At 37.5% G+C, this 19582-nt stretch overlaps 1 protein-coding gene across 1 annotated transcript in view; it reads right to left on the bottom strand.

Moving 5' to 3' along the window:
- Positions 1-14244: 14244 nt before the first annotated feature.
- SYT10 (synaptotagmin 10) overlaps positions 14245-19582 on the bottom strand; it is a 35850-nt gene continuing 30512 nt past the window's right edge. Inside the window, exons 5-7 of the mRNA XM_056482585.1 lie at positions 18734-18905; positions 17120-17249; positions 14245-16039 (exon numbers count right to left, since the gene is read on the bottom strand). Of these exons, the coding sequence (XP_056338560.1) occupies positions 15968-16039; positions 17120-17249; positions 18734-18905 (374 nt within the window). The 3' untranslated portion in view covers positions 14245-15967. The remainder of the gene's footprint in view (positions 16040-17119; positions 17250-18733; positions 18906-19582) is intronic.

The raw sequence follows: 19582 nt of genomic DNA, 5'->3' as shown, positions 1-19582 counted from the left end.
TTAAATATCCAAATTCAATAAGAATGTAAATATTTAAATCTAATTTAAACTAACCGACAAGCACACAGATAAATATTGTCAGATTAGAATGTCAGTCAAAATTACACATAATTCAGTGCACTTGAAAAACAATCAGAGTTTATATGAGCTTGTGAATGCTTTATGCAATTAAATGGATACCAAAATTAACTTGCATTACCATGCTGTAGGCAGATTATCACAATCCTCTACCTAAGACCCTGTGTAGCAGCATGGCTGGGCAGTGTCAGCTTTCCTTCTCTCCTTTGAAAGCATTAGAAACCAAGCTCTACTGCTGCTCATATAAATGGTTCTATATGCCTGAATGACATTTGTTTTCCTGCTGGAGATATTTATGTAAAATCACTTAAAATCAGGCCAAGGGAATAATAGGAGCCAGTTGAAAGCAGCCAAACATTGTGGAGTTTGACACAAAACATATTTTGCTTTCTTTTTCTTATCTACCCTGGATTTCTTCCTTCTGTCTCACCTCAAAGGTTGCTTCTAACCTCCAGAATAGTGGTTGAATTTATGGTTATGCTGATCTCAGGTAGATCTCATTTGTGCCACAGCTAGAGTACATGACTCAGTTTCTGCTAGTGAAAATATTTGTGAGACAACGAGTATGGCCCTTCATAATATTGCAGTGGACAAGTAATTTTGAATACAAATTTGAATACAAATGATTTCATGGAGCTTGAGAAGAAGCTAAGCAAATGTTTCTTCTGATGCTTGCCACTATTTCATGCTTGTGTGACAGGTTCAATTCCCAAACTCTAAACTTAGTGGATTGATGTTATCAGGCTTCAGGAATAAAGAACTGATCAGTAGCTTAGGAATAAAATTTTATAAATAAAAAATAGACATACATTTGCAGTTTAGCCAGTAGCCACAATTCCTAACCAAAGTTTTGCTCCAACTTTTCCCTGTGAAATGGCCAATTGCTTCCTTACCCTTAGTGTGCTGCCTGGAGGTGATGGTCTCCAGGCAGGTGTTTCCCACCTTAGCAGTTAGAAGACCTGGCAGTGTCTAAACCTCATGTTTCAGACAAAGGCACAAGCTTCAAGAGAAAAGCAAAGGAGTGCTTGATGCTGTCCCTCTGGATGCCTTCCAGGTTTATGAGGTTGGCTGCTGTGCTGGTCAGGGCCCTGACCTTAAGGACCTGGGCACAGGTACTTCTTTGCATGGCTGTAATTTGTTAATGATGAGGAAGGTGCTAGATGACTAGGATGTTTATCCAGTTTGCTTCTGACTTGGTATCAACAGGGATTTTGTGTAGGATGCTTCCTTAACAAAAACTATTTAATGATTATATGATGCAGAGATGTCCGAATTTGATAGTTATGACTTGGTTTCATCTGCATGGATTTAGCAAATGCATTCTAAAGAACAAGGCTGAAGGCCAGAAAAACTTATTAGGCAGGTCGTTTGTGGACTAAATGGGCTTAGAGCTCAGAAATAAAGAGCTGTAAAGTCAGGAATTCCCAAATGTAAATTCCATTATGTTAGTTTCATCTATAATTAAGTACAAAGCAATTATTACATTGCAATATTTTTGGGGACTTTTTTGTTGTAATACCAACAAAATTAATATTCCATGAGCGAAATACAATCAATTCTGCATGAAACATGTCTGCACAATCCCACTATTGTTAAGGCTTTACAAATAATTTATTTTTATATAACATCACATACAGCATTTAATATGTAAAGTCTCAGATATTGACTTGGTTCCTGAATCTCAGTGAGTATATCATAGCAATAAAACCTCACAGAAAGTCTTCTTCAGTCAATCTGATTTTGATCCTCAAATGCTCTGGGTTGGAAATTGTCTTAGAGTTGGGACATAAAACAAATTCTTGTCAGTCTCACTCTTTGGAGCAAGGCAATTGTGTTCACCATTTTTCTTGAAAAACAGCACTAGAGCAAAGAGAATTTATACTGAACAGCTATGAAAGAAATTAAAATGGGAAACTGGCTGGTCAGCTTAACTGGAAATGCTCTCCATGGGATATGTAATGCAGACACAAAAAAAATTGGTTTTTTTTGAAGGCTGAGAACATAAAATATATCCTGGAGAAGGCAAAAAAAGCACCAGAGTGTGAGTGAGTATGCTCATCACTTCAGCAGAAGAGCTTAGGCTGTGATTGCTGCATTTTAAAATTCCAAAGGGGAGAGTGATAGATCAATTAAAGTATGGTGGGCATGTTAAGCAAAATCAATGCATGTGTAAATCAGAGCACTTGAACTGCTCCCAAAATGCCACTTTTCAGAACGTGACAAATGATAAAGATTTCTGTCTTTATTATGCCATAGACTTAAAGCTTTAAAAATAATGTTTTGTATTAGTGTAACCAGCATTGTGATCAACTAAGCTGCATCCAAGCAGCACAGAGGAGGGAGTTCATTCAGGACCTTTTGTTCTGAAAATGTTGTGTCTGTCTTTTGAGTTGAAAAACAGGTTCTGTTATCTACAGTAGTAGCAGCAGGAGGGCTTTTATTCAATTTTCAGAATGACATACTAAACAATATTGTGATAAAACTGTATTTCTGTCTCTTTATCTGAACCAATGTGTTTTAGAAGGATAAGAGGTTACTACATATATTTGCGGCCTCCTTATGCAGCACAGCTTTTCTTTTGGGACACTCACATCTTCCATGCAAAGTACAAATCCAAGCAGAAAATGAGAATTTTATGATCTAGAAGATGAGAGATCTGGATTCACTTCTGATCCCTGATTTTCTCTGGATCACTTTTAAAAGTGTTGAGCATTTTGTGCAGTGATTGAAAGCTAGTGCTCTTCTATGTGTGCAAGAATACTCAATAATTTTCAAGATTTTACCACGTATATTTTTTACTGGGCTTTGTTTACCTTTCTTTCTTCTCCTCTTTTCCTGACAAATCTCTTCTCTCTTCTGGTTCTTGCACCATTTTAAGCTGCACATTCTTCAGCTTCTCTGTGGGCTGGTAAATTTATTATTGTAAGGAATGAAGATATATTCAGGAAGCAAAAGAATTAGGACTTCATGCAGAAATTATATTTCACAGACTGCAATGAAATCTTAAAGATGATCATATTGCTTCTAAGCGAATTACAGACAGGGTTTCAAAATAAACTGTCATATTCATAGCCCTCAAAACCTATCACTCTACCGAAAATTACCCTTTTATATATATGAGTTTCCTGGGTTGAAATACAGGGTATTACCAGAAATGTGTACTCTGTTACCATCTGTTGAAGCCGGGTGGGGCAGTGACCCTTATCTTCGTGGGACAAATTATCTGCTAATGGGCCATCCTTAAAACCAGCTGAGGCAATCATCTTTATCTTTTCCACAACCCATCCTCCCTCCAGGAAGATATCATCTGCTACTAGCCCATTATGTCCCACTGTATTACTGATAAAATTACATCATCCCACTGGGAGATGCTCCAGCCAAGGGGAGCAGCCAAGCCTTTCCAACCCAGATGAAAACTGAGATTTTTAACACCAAAGTAGCCATCTTTCCACTTGATTCCAGAGGAAAACCGGACCTTTCCACATCATCTCTGAACCTTCAGAGGAAAACTGCACCTTCTACAGGAGCACTGCTTCAGCTGAACCACACCTGCCACTGCAGGAGGACTGCAGCCACCATTTAATGGGACTGCTACCAACACCCTGACTGATGGGGTGTCATGTTGTATTCTAAATCTCAGTGTTTTGGGCTTGTTCCCTGTAATACTGTATTTCAATTTTAGTTTTCCTAGTAAACAACTCTTAATACTATTTCCCATATCTTTGCCTCAGAGCCCCTTAATTTCAAAATTATAATAATTTGGAAGGAGGGGGTTCACATTCTCAATTTCAAACAGAGGCTCCTGCCTTTCTTAGCAGAGACCTGTCCTCCAAACCAGGGCAATGAGAGAGAGAATATTATGATTAAAGACAGTGGCAAACTGGAATGACATTACCCTAGAAAGACAAGCAGTTTTTCAAAGGAAACAGATCTTTCAATCACAGATGTGAACCAAGTCCCTGAATCGAAGCAGACAACAGAATTGCATTTAATATCTTAGCTAAATTTTGACTAGTTAATGTTCAGCCAGTATAGATCAGAAACAGGATGAGAACTTTAGATATATATATACCTAGTTTCTCTCAGAAGAATTGTATAACTCTGTCAAAAGGTCAAGTGCTTGTATGCTGTTTTGTCCCCCAGTGTTTGTAATATGGAATTTAAATATCTGGTAGAATGGGAATAGATCACATATCACTGACACTGAACATTTTCAGCTTGGTTTTCTTCTTTACACAGTCCTTGTAAGTGCCAGAAAAGATCTGTCTACCCTGGACCATCATTGCTTCATAAGGTGGTGTCATTAACACCAGTTCAGTTTAAACATAAAAATTCAAATTTGTCTATTCAAATCTGGCTATTCTTTTCCATTTAATGGTGGTAAATTTCTTGTCTGTTTGATCTGTATGATTGCACAACTAGAAAAAAGGAAGATGGAAACTAGGCTTGTGTCTCTTTAGTGAGATACTTAAATATTCTTAAATATTTAAAAAATATTAAATTGAATAGTTAATCCATTATTTAAAACAAGGTCTAATGACTTTGAAGATTACAGTAAACAATAGCATAGCAATCATAGCAGGAAATGGAAGATAATGTGAAAAGAATTACACAAAGTAATAATGGAGCTGCTTGATTTAATTGTTTTCACTCAAAGGTATTCTGTCTTGAAGCTTGCAAATCTGGTCACAGAAATATCCTTTGAGTCATCAGGGTGCAGAATTTTAAAGTAACAGTTTCATGAGAAGAAACCCCCATCTCAAGACAGAGCTGCTCAACTTAGGGCCATAATAATCCACTGATCTTTATTTACCTTTGAAAAGTTTGCTTTGGTATAAATGACAGAAAAAAAGTGAATAGTTTTAATCACTTTATTTATTGTTCAAAATACATATGAAACAATTAGAATAAAATTATTTCAAATGAATTCTTTTATTTTCCTTATCTTTTTTAAATATAAAATTATCACAAACTGTACACTTCATAACATCTTTTGAGGTTTCATTGTTACGTATTTTTTTCAGAACTGACAAATAGATTCACACTTTCTAGAGAATACATTGTAAAAATACTGAAATGTGTTATAGCTCTCAAAGGCTAGTGCAAAAAAACCCATTTACTATCAGTAGTACAATTTATGTTGTCAAGTTTCACAAATAGCGCATACAAAAAGCCAGTAACACAAGTTCAAAAAGTTCTGTTTTCTTGTCTCTATAATGCAGAAGCCAAGGATATTGACTTGAACAATGTCTAGGTATTAAATCACAGACTTCATTTAAAAAGTCACATCATGAACACTGAATAAAGGGTACTAAAACAGGTATTTAATATTAGACCTTGGTCAGCCAACACCACATAGCAAGAAGAGACGAAATCTTAGAAGAACTCTGCAGTTCTTTGTAAGCTACATAGACTTGGCAACATTTCTGATCTAATAATAAAGATTATTTTAAAGGTAGGGAGTTCTGTTAGGGTTTGGGCCAGTTAGGCCCTAATCCAGAACCCTCACTGTCACAGCAAAGATGCTTATCCTGACAGGCGTTGCGTTGAGTGCTTTCTTTTAAGATATCAAGATATTAAGTGTTTAAATATTAAGTGGGTTTTTTTCAGCTGTCAGTATTTTCTGTGACCAGGAACTCCATTTTAACTTCCTACCTTTTGAAGCATACACTCTGGACAATGCCTTCCCCACAACCAAGCATATACTAGGAAAACATGATGCTCTGTGCTGAAGCAAAGATGTGGCTAATTTCTGTTCTCCTCCCCCTGCTTCAGTTTTCACAAGGAGTGCACTGAAGCCAGTCAGCTCAAATGCAGCACGGACTACAAGCTCATGGAAAGGAAGGAGAAGCTTTCTGGGCCTCCCCTTGTGGTGGCTGGAAGAGCACCTGGATGGTTCAGAGGAGCCAGTGATACAGTCCTGCTGCTGGAGGTGGTGGGTGCTGGGCAGAGCAGGGAGCTCGTCTGGCTTTCCACTCCCATCCCAGCCAGAGGGCTATACTGGCATGGAGGGAGCTGAGATTAACAGGTCATTTTTAACACAGTATTTCACATGGTTTGCTGAGCAAACACCCTCCTGATCTCCCCCAGAAAGTGGAGAAGGCACAAGTCAGAAGTGCCTCTCCCAGTCAGGATGCCAGCTTGCCAACTTCTAGTATATAAAACTACCCATATCCCATCCTTAGATATGTGCATTTAAGTCCAACATATCCTACAGAAACCTAAATAGAGAAGCATAGAAAGAATTTAGACCTACATTTGGAAGAAAGAGAACCAAAAAGCAATACTAAATATATATCTATGCTTTTTCTTTCTATTGAGAAATTGTTTTCTATTCATTTAACAAAATTAAACTTTGTTCAATATTTTTTCCATAGAAATATAGACTGAAAAGAAGTGCTTTATATCTGATGTGCAACAGGACTGTCTAAAAACTCCATATGAAAAGTTTAGTCTATACACACACCCTCTGAGCTTCAAAACAATGGTGTTTTGTGGAAACCTGCAGACCACCATTAAATAGGAAATATCTGTGAAAATACATCACCTCCATGTCTGACTACATACCACAGATATTTTTATTTACCAAGTCAGGCAGGTGAGTCTCATCTTTCCTACCAGTATCAGTAAAATTGGCATTTGCAATAATAGTTCATACCCTAGAGATGGGCCGAAGACATCTAATATAGTCAGAGCTGTTAGAAAGTGGTAAAAATCCATGGTGGATGTAAGAGAGATCATTCTGCTTGCCTTGAAACTGGGCTTATTTCATAAGATGCTATGACATATCCTCATGTGTAACCTGATGCAGAGTGCACCAAAATCAATAGCAATGGTCCTGCTATTCAACATTGGGCTGGCCAAGTACATAGTGCTGTGCTTTCAGAGGAAATGACATATTAAAAAGACCTACAGAATGACTTTGCTGGATACATTTAATGATCTATTGTCATGATATTAGGAAAATATTTTCATTTGAATTAATACAAGAACAACTGGAGTATAAAGTAGCAAATGATTAGCCCAAAAGAAAGCTCACTTTGAAAGGGTGCTAGAATTCTTTTATATTTGAAATAGAGTGATGAATAGATTTTTTAGCAATGCAAAATATATAAATGAATGTGTACTGTTAATACTTACACTTAATTAGGCTGAATTGAATCACTTTTATTGCGTTATATTATTCCAATAACTATTTAAACTACATTAGATACATTTATTGTTTTGTGTTTTTCTAGAGATAGCCCAAAAAGTGAGGTGGAATATTCTAATTCTAGTCAGTAAAAATTCCATAAAAAGCAAAATGTCTTTTTGTCAACATCTTGATATTTTGCTGCCACAGATATTTTTTGCTGAGAGGCTTTTTTCCTTTTTTTTTTTTTTTTTTTTTTGCATCCATATTATTTTCAGTGTATGAGTAGATTGGTACTTTAGTACCACTTCTTGCCCTGCTAAAGATTGAATTATAAGGTTCTGTTTTGAGAAAAAGTCCATTTTAAACAACAGTACAAGAAAAAAAAGGAAAGAAAATTTAAAAAGCCACGTTGGCATCATTTGAATGAAATCTCTTTTCTCAGCACAGATTGCTCATCATCAAGGGCTCTTTGGGTAGAACTGTTCTTTGACTTCATAGACTGCCCTGTGCCTGGAGGGATTTTCGGGGTTAAACCTCAGAGTTTCTCTGAAACCTGGCTGTGACCTACAATTGTTTGTCTGCTACTGGCAAGTAGCTAAAGTGCAATAGTGCCAGGCTCCCTTTCAGAGGAATACAGAAAAGGTCCAGCTGTGCAGATTTTGGCTGTTGGCTAAGATAAAGCTACATTTCTCATTAGTGATACTGATTCCCTAGCCCAAGAACTGAAAAGGTTGTAGATTTAAATAAATTAATCAAGTTCTTGTTCTATAAGGATAATTAAGATCATTAAACATTTATAATACATGAAGCTTGAAAGGAACAGATTTAAGATATGTGATGTGTTCTTTGGAAAGTCCACAAAATCTGCTTTTTCATTTCCTGTGGTAGCCAAATCTCCATTTATATGAAGAAGAAAGATACACCCGTCCACAAATACACATTTGACAAAAATAATTACAGCTGGCAATTCTCTTGCTCAGCTATGCAGTCATTTCCCTCATAACTATTATTACACAATTAAGACTCAGAAAACTGTGGTGAGGGAAGTAATGGTCCTCTATTGATCACTCTGATTTTTAATAAGAGGCAGCCACTCCCAGGGTGAAACATTCACAATACACCCACTACTATGTGCCAATCTGGGACAAAGGAATAAGAATCCATTATTTAGCTGAACCTCCATGAATAGGAAGGACAGGAGGAGACAGGATTTGGCTGAAACCTCAGCTCCAGGACCCTAATCATACACAAAGACCTGTGGGACAATAAATGAGAAATACACCATAATTATGACTTCAGATTTTTGAGTCATTCAGATTTTTGAGAGAATTAGCACCTGCAGCAGTCCAATAACTTCTCCACCATTTTGTGGTATTAGTTGAGGCTTGACTTGAGAACAAAACCAGTACCTTGTGTACCACAGCAGTATTTCCAGAGGTGTTTGCTATTGGTGATTCAAACACTCTTTGTCAGAAGCTTTGATAATGTGAAGAGGTGACATTATATAAAAATGTTTTTTCACCTATTAGAGATCTTCCAACCTATGTCAGGTGCAAATAAAACCATTACAGCATCTAGAGAGAAATATGTCTGAGTACATGCGGGATATATCCGTTTTCTGCCTCAATTTTGCTGCAAGGAAAAGACTGAGGGATAGGACGTGCCATGAGCAAACTACCAGTGCTCTTCGCACTGTGAATCCTCTGATAGGAAGATCTGTGGGGCAGAGGGTGGTTTTTATTTTAAGAACAGACTCAGGTTCTGAAATTGGCTCTTACTACCCAGCTGCTTTGTGAGCTTGTAATGGTCATACAAGATATGAGGTAGGGGAATCACATCAAAAATCTCCTTCGATTTGGAAGTAATTTTTATGCATACATTTTTCTCTCTTTTTTTCTGGAGAGCTGTTTTCATACTCTATACACTTTTCATCTCCTCTCGTCTCCTATTATGGCTCAGTCGTCACTAAAGGTTTTAAATATTTTTTTGTTCAGTCCTCTTCTAATTATCAGTCTCAATTCATAGCATATTGAAAAAAGCAACTTGACCCTTTTCCTCTCCTCTTGCAGACTACTTTTATGGAAATGTATCTGCTCCACAAAAACATCCAACAGCCTACAATTTCTCCTGAAATTAACCTAGAAAAACGTCTCAAACCAGCCCCAAAAACAGATTCCTTTTGTCAGCACTAATCTTAAGTTCCTAAAATTCCTGTCTGTGATGTTGACAAACATTTTTGATATTTGAAAGTACACAGGGTCAGGCAACCAGCAATTCTATACCTGCAGGAAAATATTGCTTTATAATCAGAAACACAGTCTTTCCTTTTTAAACTAAGAAATCCCAGTATATTAGGTCTTAAATCTATACCATTATTCTACTCAGGAAAGCAATTTTAAGCATATTCTAGAGCTTTATTTATTGTATAGAAAGTTTTTACTCCCCGCTCTTGTTTAATTTTATTTTATTTATTAAAATTTTATTTTACTTATTAAAATTTTATTTTACTTTCCTCATGGGTGGATGCATGGATAGATTTACTTTACTTCAGGATCTTGAATTTTTAAGGTATGAAAATATCCCAAATCCCATGTTTAAAAGCAATCTCTCAAAAACACTTACATGCTTGTATTTTGAGGGAGAGGGAAATTGTATAAAAGGAGGTTGCTGTCATGAAAATATGTTTCTGGAACTCTTTTCTAATCAATGACTTTGTGGAGCTGTGATGAAAGAGCTGGCCCCTCATCCTTTCCTTGGCCTGTCTTCAGTTATTTTTTTTGGGTCAGGCTTCCTGACTTCACCTCTTCAGGGGAGAGGCAGGATTTCATAATTCTTTAATTTTTGCTGGGCTTTGGGACACCCTTGTCTGTCATAGTCATAACTATGCCAACCCAGGCAGTCTGAATGGATTTGCAACTTTTCTTTTAGGGAGTCTGTGAATACTCCACTTCATTAAAAACAAAATGGTATTTAAATATTTAATCTTAAATATGCAAACTTAAATATTTCAAATAAATGGAATTGAAAATAATAGTTTATATGCATGTTTGCCCTGCCTCAAGCTTTCCCATCCATTAATGGGAGAGCAACCAAGCCTATTTTCTCTGTAAACTACAGTACCAGCTTGCATCCCCAGCCTGCTCAGGCATAAATCTTGTCTGCTCTGAATCAGATCTCTTGATCTTTCCTGTGCTTTTTTCCCTATGCCTGCTTGGGATTTAGCTATTTTCACATCTTTTCAAACTGGCTATAGCATCAGCAGACTCATCCAGCTAACCAAGATGAACATTAACATTTTATGCAGCTCATTTGCTCCTGAGAGACACTCCCCTATCAAACATTTTCTGCCTGTTTTCCCCTAAAGTAGATTTATTGAACACACCTAGTTCAGGACCAATAGTCAACATATTGTGTTAATAAATTATTCCACTTTCATCACAGCAGCTCTGTGACTTCCTGCAGATCCAACTTCCAGAACATACCACCTTGATTTATTTTTCAGGGATTCATCATTCCTTTTCCACAGGAGGGAGCTTTGGTGTTCTGGCAACCTTTATAACCTGTATTTATATGTATTAGTTTTGTTTTGACAATGTTGCTACTGACGATCTTCAATAGCATCGACACGGCTCAGCAACACAGGCTTAGCCACAGAGTGCTGTAAGAAATGTCCTCCCTTGGATCAGCAAAGCACAAACACTTGTCCTTAGCACCAACAAAGTGAATAGACCCCATGATGGCAGAGTGTTAAACCGGTTTTTCCTGTTAGGCAAATTGAACGTGCTTTTTGCCCTTCCAGGGGTCTGAGCCCCATCTAGCACAAGAATCAGTCTATACTTGGGTGGAAAAAAATCCACACGGCAATAGCAGAGGCATTCTCCTCTCTGAGCCTGCAAAGAGGTTTCCCAGCAACAGCAACATTGTAGAGGTGCTATCAGAAAAAATATAAAATCACAGCCCCGAGCACCTGCTATCATCAGACATCCCTTAGCATTCAGCACAAGACTGAAGGTATTAGTTCCATTTTCCTGACCAGATTTCCCTGTGAAATTCAAATCCCACCTCCTACTTCACTTTCCCTTAGATTTTTAGCTCCTGGTTTTCTGCATGCTGTTAAAAAAGCCTGCCGTTTTCCAGGGTTAACGGAAAAGCAAAATTGTGAAGGAGATATTCATCTAGATGGGTAAACAAAAGACACTTTAGAACTTTTAGAAGTTAAGGTATTATTTGCCTTGGAAAAGGCAAATGGCTGTGATCAGCACCCCAATTAACTCCTTTGCTTAATGCTGATGCTTCTTCAGGAACGTGCTTCTTTTGTCCTGTTTTACAGCAGAGAAAGAAAGGACAAGTGGTAAAATTATTGGAATTATTACCAGTTTCAGGAAGAAGGTTTCCATTTCAGGGCATTTGCAGGTGCTTGGAACTACTTTGTGTCCACTGCCATATTTTCCTTCCTCTTTTCTAACTCTGTGGTCTGCTCTGTGCCATAATTTAGTAGTTTTCAGAGAGATCAGTTTTGACTGGCAAGGCTCAGAAGCTAAATGAAAGTTAATCTTGAGTTAAACTGAGTCTCTGCTGTGGTGTGGATGAGAGAGAAAATGTCCCAGCAAAACATGCATTCATATTTCTAATATATATGGTATATTTTATCCATATTTTGGATTGTCCAACACCTACTACATGAGCTTTGTCCAAAAGTCACCTCACTGTCTGATTGAAATATATGCCATATTTTGACACCTGCTGAATTTTCAAACACGTTCATTTGTAGAAATAGCGTGAACTTTTCAGGTCAAGGAACATTCAGTACAAATTTGTCAAGTGTTTATCATGAACTGAAATGTATTTCTGATTAGGTGTGGGTGTTCTATTGTAACAGAAGTGCTAAATAATAGTGATTGTACATCCAGCAAATGCAAGCACTTGTATGTGCAAACCTAGGTTTTTGCATGCTTGAATAAGGTGATTTTCAAATTTGGCAGGCACATTTACGGATTTCTGAAAAATTTTACATTTTCAGCAGAAGAAGAACTCTATTTCTGAGTTCTGTAATACCCTTCTTTTAAATGTCTACTCACTCAAAAAATATAGTCAAATTACTTTAAAAGCCTATGAAATTAATAGAGTATAATAAAAAGTTAGTACATACAAAAGTTTATAAAAAAGACATAGCAAAATAATCTTGGAACTAGACTATCATGTATATGTTGTACATCATCATGTTAAAAATTTTAAAAGGACTTCATTGAATCCAATTAAAAAGCTGAAAAAGAGGAGAAAATAATGGATCAAATTAGTCTTTTAACTAATTTTGCTCTAAATAATTGCTCCAAAAATGCATCTGCAGAAAGACATTAGCTAACTGACTTTTTTTTTCTCTTGACAAAAATCAATCCAATGAAAACATTTGTTGGCTTAATATTTTCTTCAAAAATATTGGAAGTGGTGGTGATTCTTTAAAAAAAAATGTATAATTTAGTTCCTTAAACTAAGAAGTCCAAAGAATTGTATTTATTGAAGAAGAAATTTTGCAGGGAAAATTGCTGGCCACTTTATCTCTGAGCAATATTCACATTCCTAAGCCCAGCATAGACAAAAGATAGTGAGGAAAGAGCTGGTTGCTTGCTGGAGATTGAGGGGAAGGGCCATGTCAGCAGCACTATGAAATGCTGTGATCCAAAGTTGAGATCATGGAGTCCAGTATGTGACTTAAATCTTTGTGAGCTTGTGCTCACCTGTGCAGTATGAAAGTATAAAAAAAGCCAGTCCGCGCAAATACAATTCTTATTAAGCACTGGTATTGTTTCCAGTAAACTGCTTCAAGAATAATAATTCAGGCGTTTAGGAAAGGAAGCTTTTCTAAGTGATGTGAAAGTACTACAGCATATTTTAAACCAGTCTTTTGCCACATTTGATTTTTCCCAAATTAGGGTAATGCATGAAATGTGGGAGAAATGCGGATAAGCAGGGAAAAAAAATTAATCAGGATGAAAGCAGGGAACTTGCAACTTCTCCAAATTGCCAAATTAAAATATTTAGAATTCCTTAGTAAAGGTATATATCGATCAACATAGTCCTTGACTTAAACTGTGCTAAGTTCTTCCTTGGCGCTTCTGGGATGTCGCTGAGAATAACTCGTGAACAAGGCTCTAAAGCCAATGGTTGGGTTATACTAAGTACATATCCTGTCTTTTGAGATAGCTAAGGAAACAATGGGGGGGGGGAAAAGTCTTTTTCATTAATTCTGTTAATCACTTCTAAGGGAATAAATATAATTACTTAGGGGATCATTTTTGAAGTTAGATGTCCAGATGATTTAGCAGCTTGATTTCTCTTAGATGCAGAGCACCTATCAATCAAGTTTAGACACAGAAGTCATTCACTATTGTCATTAACAATACCAAAAATAACACAATGAGGGGCACAAACGGAGCCTTTGGTATTTGACAACTATTAAAATTTAAGAAAATGAATCTTGAAATACCTTACTACCTATGATGAAACATACAGTATACTCATGGAGAACAGTAAAATAGGTTAAAATATGTTGCTCATTCATGAACATTTATGCTACATTTGATTGTGAATTTGTTCGCTTTTTGGATATTAGGTGCAAAAAAGTGCAAAGAATATTTAGTTAACTGTTACAGTACCACATTACAAAAAGTTTTTCTCGGGCACAAAGGCCACTGTTGATATAATTTATGTTAAGATAAATGTATATATAAAATAGTTTTTCAGTCTCCATATATATATATATATATATCTGTTTCTATATCAGCATTGCAGAATCATGTTGAAAATGATCTAGGCTACAGAATTTTTTAGGATAACAATGATGGGAGGGAAAAAACCTCACAGAGGAGAGTATGTTCTCCTATTAAAAAAATTACTCATCCAGAGCAAATGGAGGAATGAAATTCTGCAAGGCTGCTCTGTATTTATGGTGATGAAAAAGCAGGGAGGGTCAGTGTTCCACATTACCAATCCCCTCTGGGAGAGACCATTTTGTTTTGTTTTGTTTTGTTTTGTTTTTCTTATTTGTAAAGATTGTCTGAGAGATTGATTTTGATATTTATTTGCCTGCTTGCTGTGTTCATAGGCACAGGAGGCACGGTACAAAAGCTTTTTTTTTTTTTTTTAATTTTTTTTTATTTAGGTACACCTGTAATATTAAGACCAGACCTGCCAGCTTTTCTGGAGCAGCTGTGACACTTCAAGGTCTTAGAGTTTTTTGCCTGTCTTAGAGATTAGTCTGTGGCTTAGAAGGACTGGATCTGCAGGAACACATTCTGCATCATCCAGGCTAAACCAACTCAAAACGGTTCTTCTGAAGTTTGCCAAAACAACATTTTCCCTTCATATCCAGATTAATTCACAAAATTTCTTTCATTATCATAAGTTAATCTTCCTTTGGTGTTTTTCTCCTGCATGACTCTTCTGTAAAAATGTTGTTTTGAAAAACACTGTTTCCTCAGTTTTCTTTATATATATTGCAAAGATATGGCACAATGTGCCACCACCCAACTTTGTTCTAATTACAGTCCAGTTTTCAAAACCTCAGACCCAATCATACCATCTGTGCTACACTCTTCACAGAAAGAAAGAAAAAAGGAAAAAAGAAACTACCAATCTGATTTATCTTGCTGAGGTAAACTGCAGTGTTTAGATATAAATCCACAAAATAATATCTAGTTTTCTTCTAGTTTCTAAAGTATCTATCTACAGCCAATAGACTTTTGTGTATGCTGTCACTGTGTATTCTAATAAATAAGTTTACTTGCTTGTAAAATAGTCACATTTAAATTTTTGTCTCCATAGACTGACAGAAAACACATCTCAAATTCATATTTAGTTTATATGTCTAGAGGCATCCAGCCAGCAACCAGAAACTAAATTCCATGTGTTTTGTGCACTCAGTCAAAATAACTTCAAAGATATTTAAGTCTGTCACATTAAATCAAGAATCACAAAAATGTTGTGGGTAACCGCAATATTTGGTCAATTTTTTGAAGAGATAAATCACATTAAATCAATTTCTTTACTTCTGAGCATTCTCTCCTCTGCAGTTTGACTTCTGTAGAGATGCAGCTGTTATCATGGGTGCTGGAAGGTTATAACTCATACCTGTTTCATAAGGGCTGGACTAAAACCCACTGAAGTCAGTAAATCCACCTCATTGGCTCCAGTGGGCTTTAAATCAGCCCTTCCTCCCTGCCCAAGGAATTAACTGATTTTCCAGATACTCAAAACATGACAACAGGTTGGTTTTTTTTTTCTTTTCATGCAACATTCAGCTTGAAGTGCTATCTTGCAGTCATAGAGGATTTAGTGCAATTTAGAAGGAATTTACAACATGAGCTGTATATGATTATTTACTCTCCCTCAAAAGAATTAGGTGTTAAAAGCTGCAGTAGTTTTGAATTGCTTAAAGGATTTTTTTTTTCTTGTTTCTTTGCCTATGAAAAGCTACAGGTACCATCAAAACACTGCTTAAATATGACACTGGATATATGATAGAGATAAAACAGGTGAATAAATTTGCATAAGGAAGGGTTATATTTGACTCGAATCAACTTCATTCACACATTAACAAATAATTATAAATTGTCATATAAGACTTAGAATAGGAAAGATGTATTTTGATAAAAAAATCTGATACAGTTCAACTGCGGAAGCCAAACTTTCTGTTTATGTAGATGTGAGCTATGAGGGAGCTTTGGACACTGACCGTGATGAATCCACTCTTGCTCCCTAGGGTGTAAGCGGTGGTTTGGGTGAGGAGCAGGATCCCTGGCTATCAAAACTGGTTGCTCGGCCAGGTAGCTGCAAGAAAAGTGTTATTTTTACAAATGTCGTCATATATGGCTGTGCATCATTTCAGAGGATGAGAGACTCTCTCAGAAAAGAATCCAGATCACATCTAGACACTTTCTAGTCTCTGGATCAAAGTCTGCGGCATCAAGGTCTCCAACAGAACTAATAATGGAAAGAAAATTTCTGAAGTGACATTCTAAAATTGCCTCTGACTTGTTTCTCAGGAGTGGGTTTATTTCACCAACAGGGGTGGTACCTCTGTCTCCTAATTTACATAAATCAGATAGAGCAATGAACCTCTAAAAGACACTTCTCTGCTGCTTTGACTCAGTTTCCTTGTCCCCACACTCTTCCTAGTGTTTTTCTGAAGCCTTGATATTATGCTTTTGCTGCCTGTCACAGGACATGTTGCCCAGCCATGTGCTACAGAGTGGGGAAATCAGATGGCCTCAGGCAACAATTCATTTTTCTACAGATTGCTTTTGTGATGGGCTAAACAGTGCCTCTGTGCCCTGCTGCTTCCTAAGGCTTCAATATATGTATTTCTTAGTCCAGAGCTGTGAGGATTTTGTGTACAGAGCACTAACAATGTTCAATAGATCGCAGATGGAGTCCAAGCCCAGTGACTTGTAGATATAATCACCCCTACATTTGAAAAAGTAAGTAAGTGTCTGTTGAATAACTCTGGAGGGAGCTGCTGGTATGTTGCCACAATTAAGCCTAATTTGCAGGCCAGTTCCAGATTAATGTTTTAGCAACAACAGTTTATGCTAAAGATTTTTGAATAGGAAATGATTGCTTTTGAAATTTTTGCAAATGATCTCTTCTAAGTAGCTGTAAGTTCTTTATCATAATATCTGGAAATTTTAAATGTCTAAATGTAATCTTACAATGTCATCAGCACATAATGGAAACTGTTGAAAAGGACCTTTTAAGTGATAGAGAAACCCATGCAGCTAGATTCAGGCTGTGCTAATGATCTTCTATCTGATCTATAGGTGCTGCACTGAATTTCATGACTCTCAGAACCCCATAAATGTGGGGGACAAGAACATTCAATATCAAGGAGAAAATTTTGCTACTCCTTACCTCTACTAATGGGTGCCAGTGAGTTATTGGTTTACGTGGGTAAGCCAACATTTCATTCCAGTGATCTCTTCCAAGGCCTTCGGCATCAATTCCTGTCCGGCATACTCCAATGACCTCATTGTGCCCTACTCTGAGAATTGTAGAGAGAAAAAATCTATTTTTAATAAAAAATAGTTTTAATATAATCTGATACACATTTCTGTTTATTGGTTTAGTGTGGCTCAGAATACGTGAACAAAGTTTTCACATCATTTATTACAGATATTAGTTTTAACGGTGTAGTGTAGTAATATTAAATTCTGTAATGGTAACATCAAAAACCACCAGCCACTAGCAGAGTGCTTCTAGCAGCTATAAAAATAGCAATGAAAACATTGGGTTACAACCCAAAAGACACAAGGACAGAAAAGGATCATAATACACAAATTTATCTGAAGGAAAACATGCTTGAATTTTGTGGGAGAGGAAGGTGAAGGAAAATGATGGGGAATACATTTCCTGCTGCAAATGCTTCAGATATAATTTCATAAACTATTTCTCAGCTCTAGCTGTTGTGATCTTTGGAAGTTCAGTCACAACTGTGAAAGGTAACAGTCACAGCTGTAATAGGCTATATTTGAATACTTCGTGCTCCTCACAGTGCCATAAACTAGTTGAGGAGCACCAGAAAATAATTTTCTGTACCTTGACTCTATGTACCTTAGAATAATGCTTTCCAATTTCCCCTTAGCAAGGCCTGGGAAAGGAGGAGCTGAGGAGCACTGAAAGTGTGCAAGCTGCTGTGCTCCTTCCCTGCTAATGGTACCATGGTGCCACTCATGTCTGACTGAGTAAGTCTTCCTGGCAGAACTTGGGAGAACAACCAGAAATCTGATGGCAAGGGAAAACAGTCCGAAGGGTGATGCTACTAAATTGGACTTTCACTGTTTATTTGCCCTGCAATCTCAAGAGCTCATTACTAATAGCTCTTGAATGAAGCAGACTTGGCTTGGGCAGAATTCTGTCAGTCACGTCTTCATCAATGTACAGTTCTTGAGCCACTCTAAGCAGGAGTGTCTTCCTGTCAATTCTCACTGGAGCCATAGATAATTAACCTTAGACATGTTATCAATGAGAGCTGAACCCAAAGGTTATATATTGAAAGTTACATGTTGAAAGGTTATTTTTCTGAATCAACTGAAGAATTAATTATTACCTAATTCAATTATGTAATTAGCATTTAATTCCTTTTTAGTGGTTGAAATTTTCTTTAATTTCAGATACCTGTTAGTTAAATAGAAATTAGAGGTGTGAGGGTCTTTTTAAAGCTAGAAGATATTCCTGATTTATAAAGTTTGTACATAGTCCAGCCTCCAAAACCGGACAGGAATGTATGTCAGGGTTAGTGTCCTGAAAGAAAACTGAGACGAATTTCTTCCTCATCTCAGTTATTTATGACACAGATAAAATGCCATGTGCTATAAAAGGTATGGAAGCTTTAAAGCTCTCCAGGAAAGGCCCCCAAGGCTTTATCTTTTGTGACACTGAAGCTGCCTGTAAGCTCAAGGAGGCAGAAAGCAGTCACCTGCATTGATCAGGAATTGTCTCAATGGTCAGCAAGTGAACTGTGCTTACCTGTCATAATCCATCACTGCAATGGAGAGGCTGACTTGGTCCACGTTTTCTGGAGGGATATCAAAGATGATGGCCTCATTATAAACGGGATTCAGGGTATTCTTCTTTGTGGTTGTTTTCCGCTTTTTCAGTCTCCGACCCTCGCACATCAGTGACACTTTGACATATGGATCTAAGTAAAGATAATTAGTTCATGCATTAGGACTCAACGCCATTCAGATGTGTAGCGGAAGAGCAATACTTGTGGTAGGAATGTTATACTGCTAAGGTAAAAGATTGCAAATATTTGAGTGACCCTGGCAAACAGCTTTCATCGAGCTGTAAGTGCAAAGGAAAGTGCGCTGGTTTTGCCTGGGGCGGGGGGTCTGAGAGGAGGAGCACGGGGCACGGAAACAGGAGGGCTGCTTCCCCTGCGCAGCTCCCTCTGTGGGCTGCAGGGACCAATCGGAGGGCTGGTTTAATAATTGACAGCCTGAGTAACCAATTAAAAAGTTATTTCGCTTTCATAAATTATACCGATAAAATTAATCTTCCTCTTTCGCTTCCATTGAAGAGGGAGGCAATGACCGGCCCCGCCGCGGCCCAGCGCTGGGGGAGCCCACCGAGGCCCCCTCCGCCTGTTCTCGGCTGGGGCCCTGGCGGCCGGGAGACAGGGAAACCTTTCCTGGCGTCCTGGTCCCTCCCCAGGGCGGCCACAGCTCGACCTGGGCTCTGCCGCTGGAAGTGCAGCTGGGCTTTGCAGTTTCATCTCCTTTTCCACACAGCCCATGTGGCCCGGAAAGCCCTGGCACAGTTTCCAGCATGGCCTGGCCCAGCTCTTTCACATTCTGGGTGCAAGTTTAGCCCTTC

Source organism: Oenanthe melanoleuca, chromosome 1A (assembly GCF_029582105.1).
Source record: "Oenanthe melanoleuca isolate GR-GAL-2019-014 chromosome 1A, OMel1.0, whole genome shotgun sequence".
NCBI classification, from domain to species: domain Eukaryota; kingdom Metazoa; phylum Chordata; class Aves; order Passeriformes; family Muscicapidae; genus Oenanthe; species Oenanthe melanoleuca.
The sequence above is the reverse complement of the archived record's forward strand: the minus strand, read 5'-3'. Positions and strand labels throughout refer to the sequence as shown.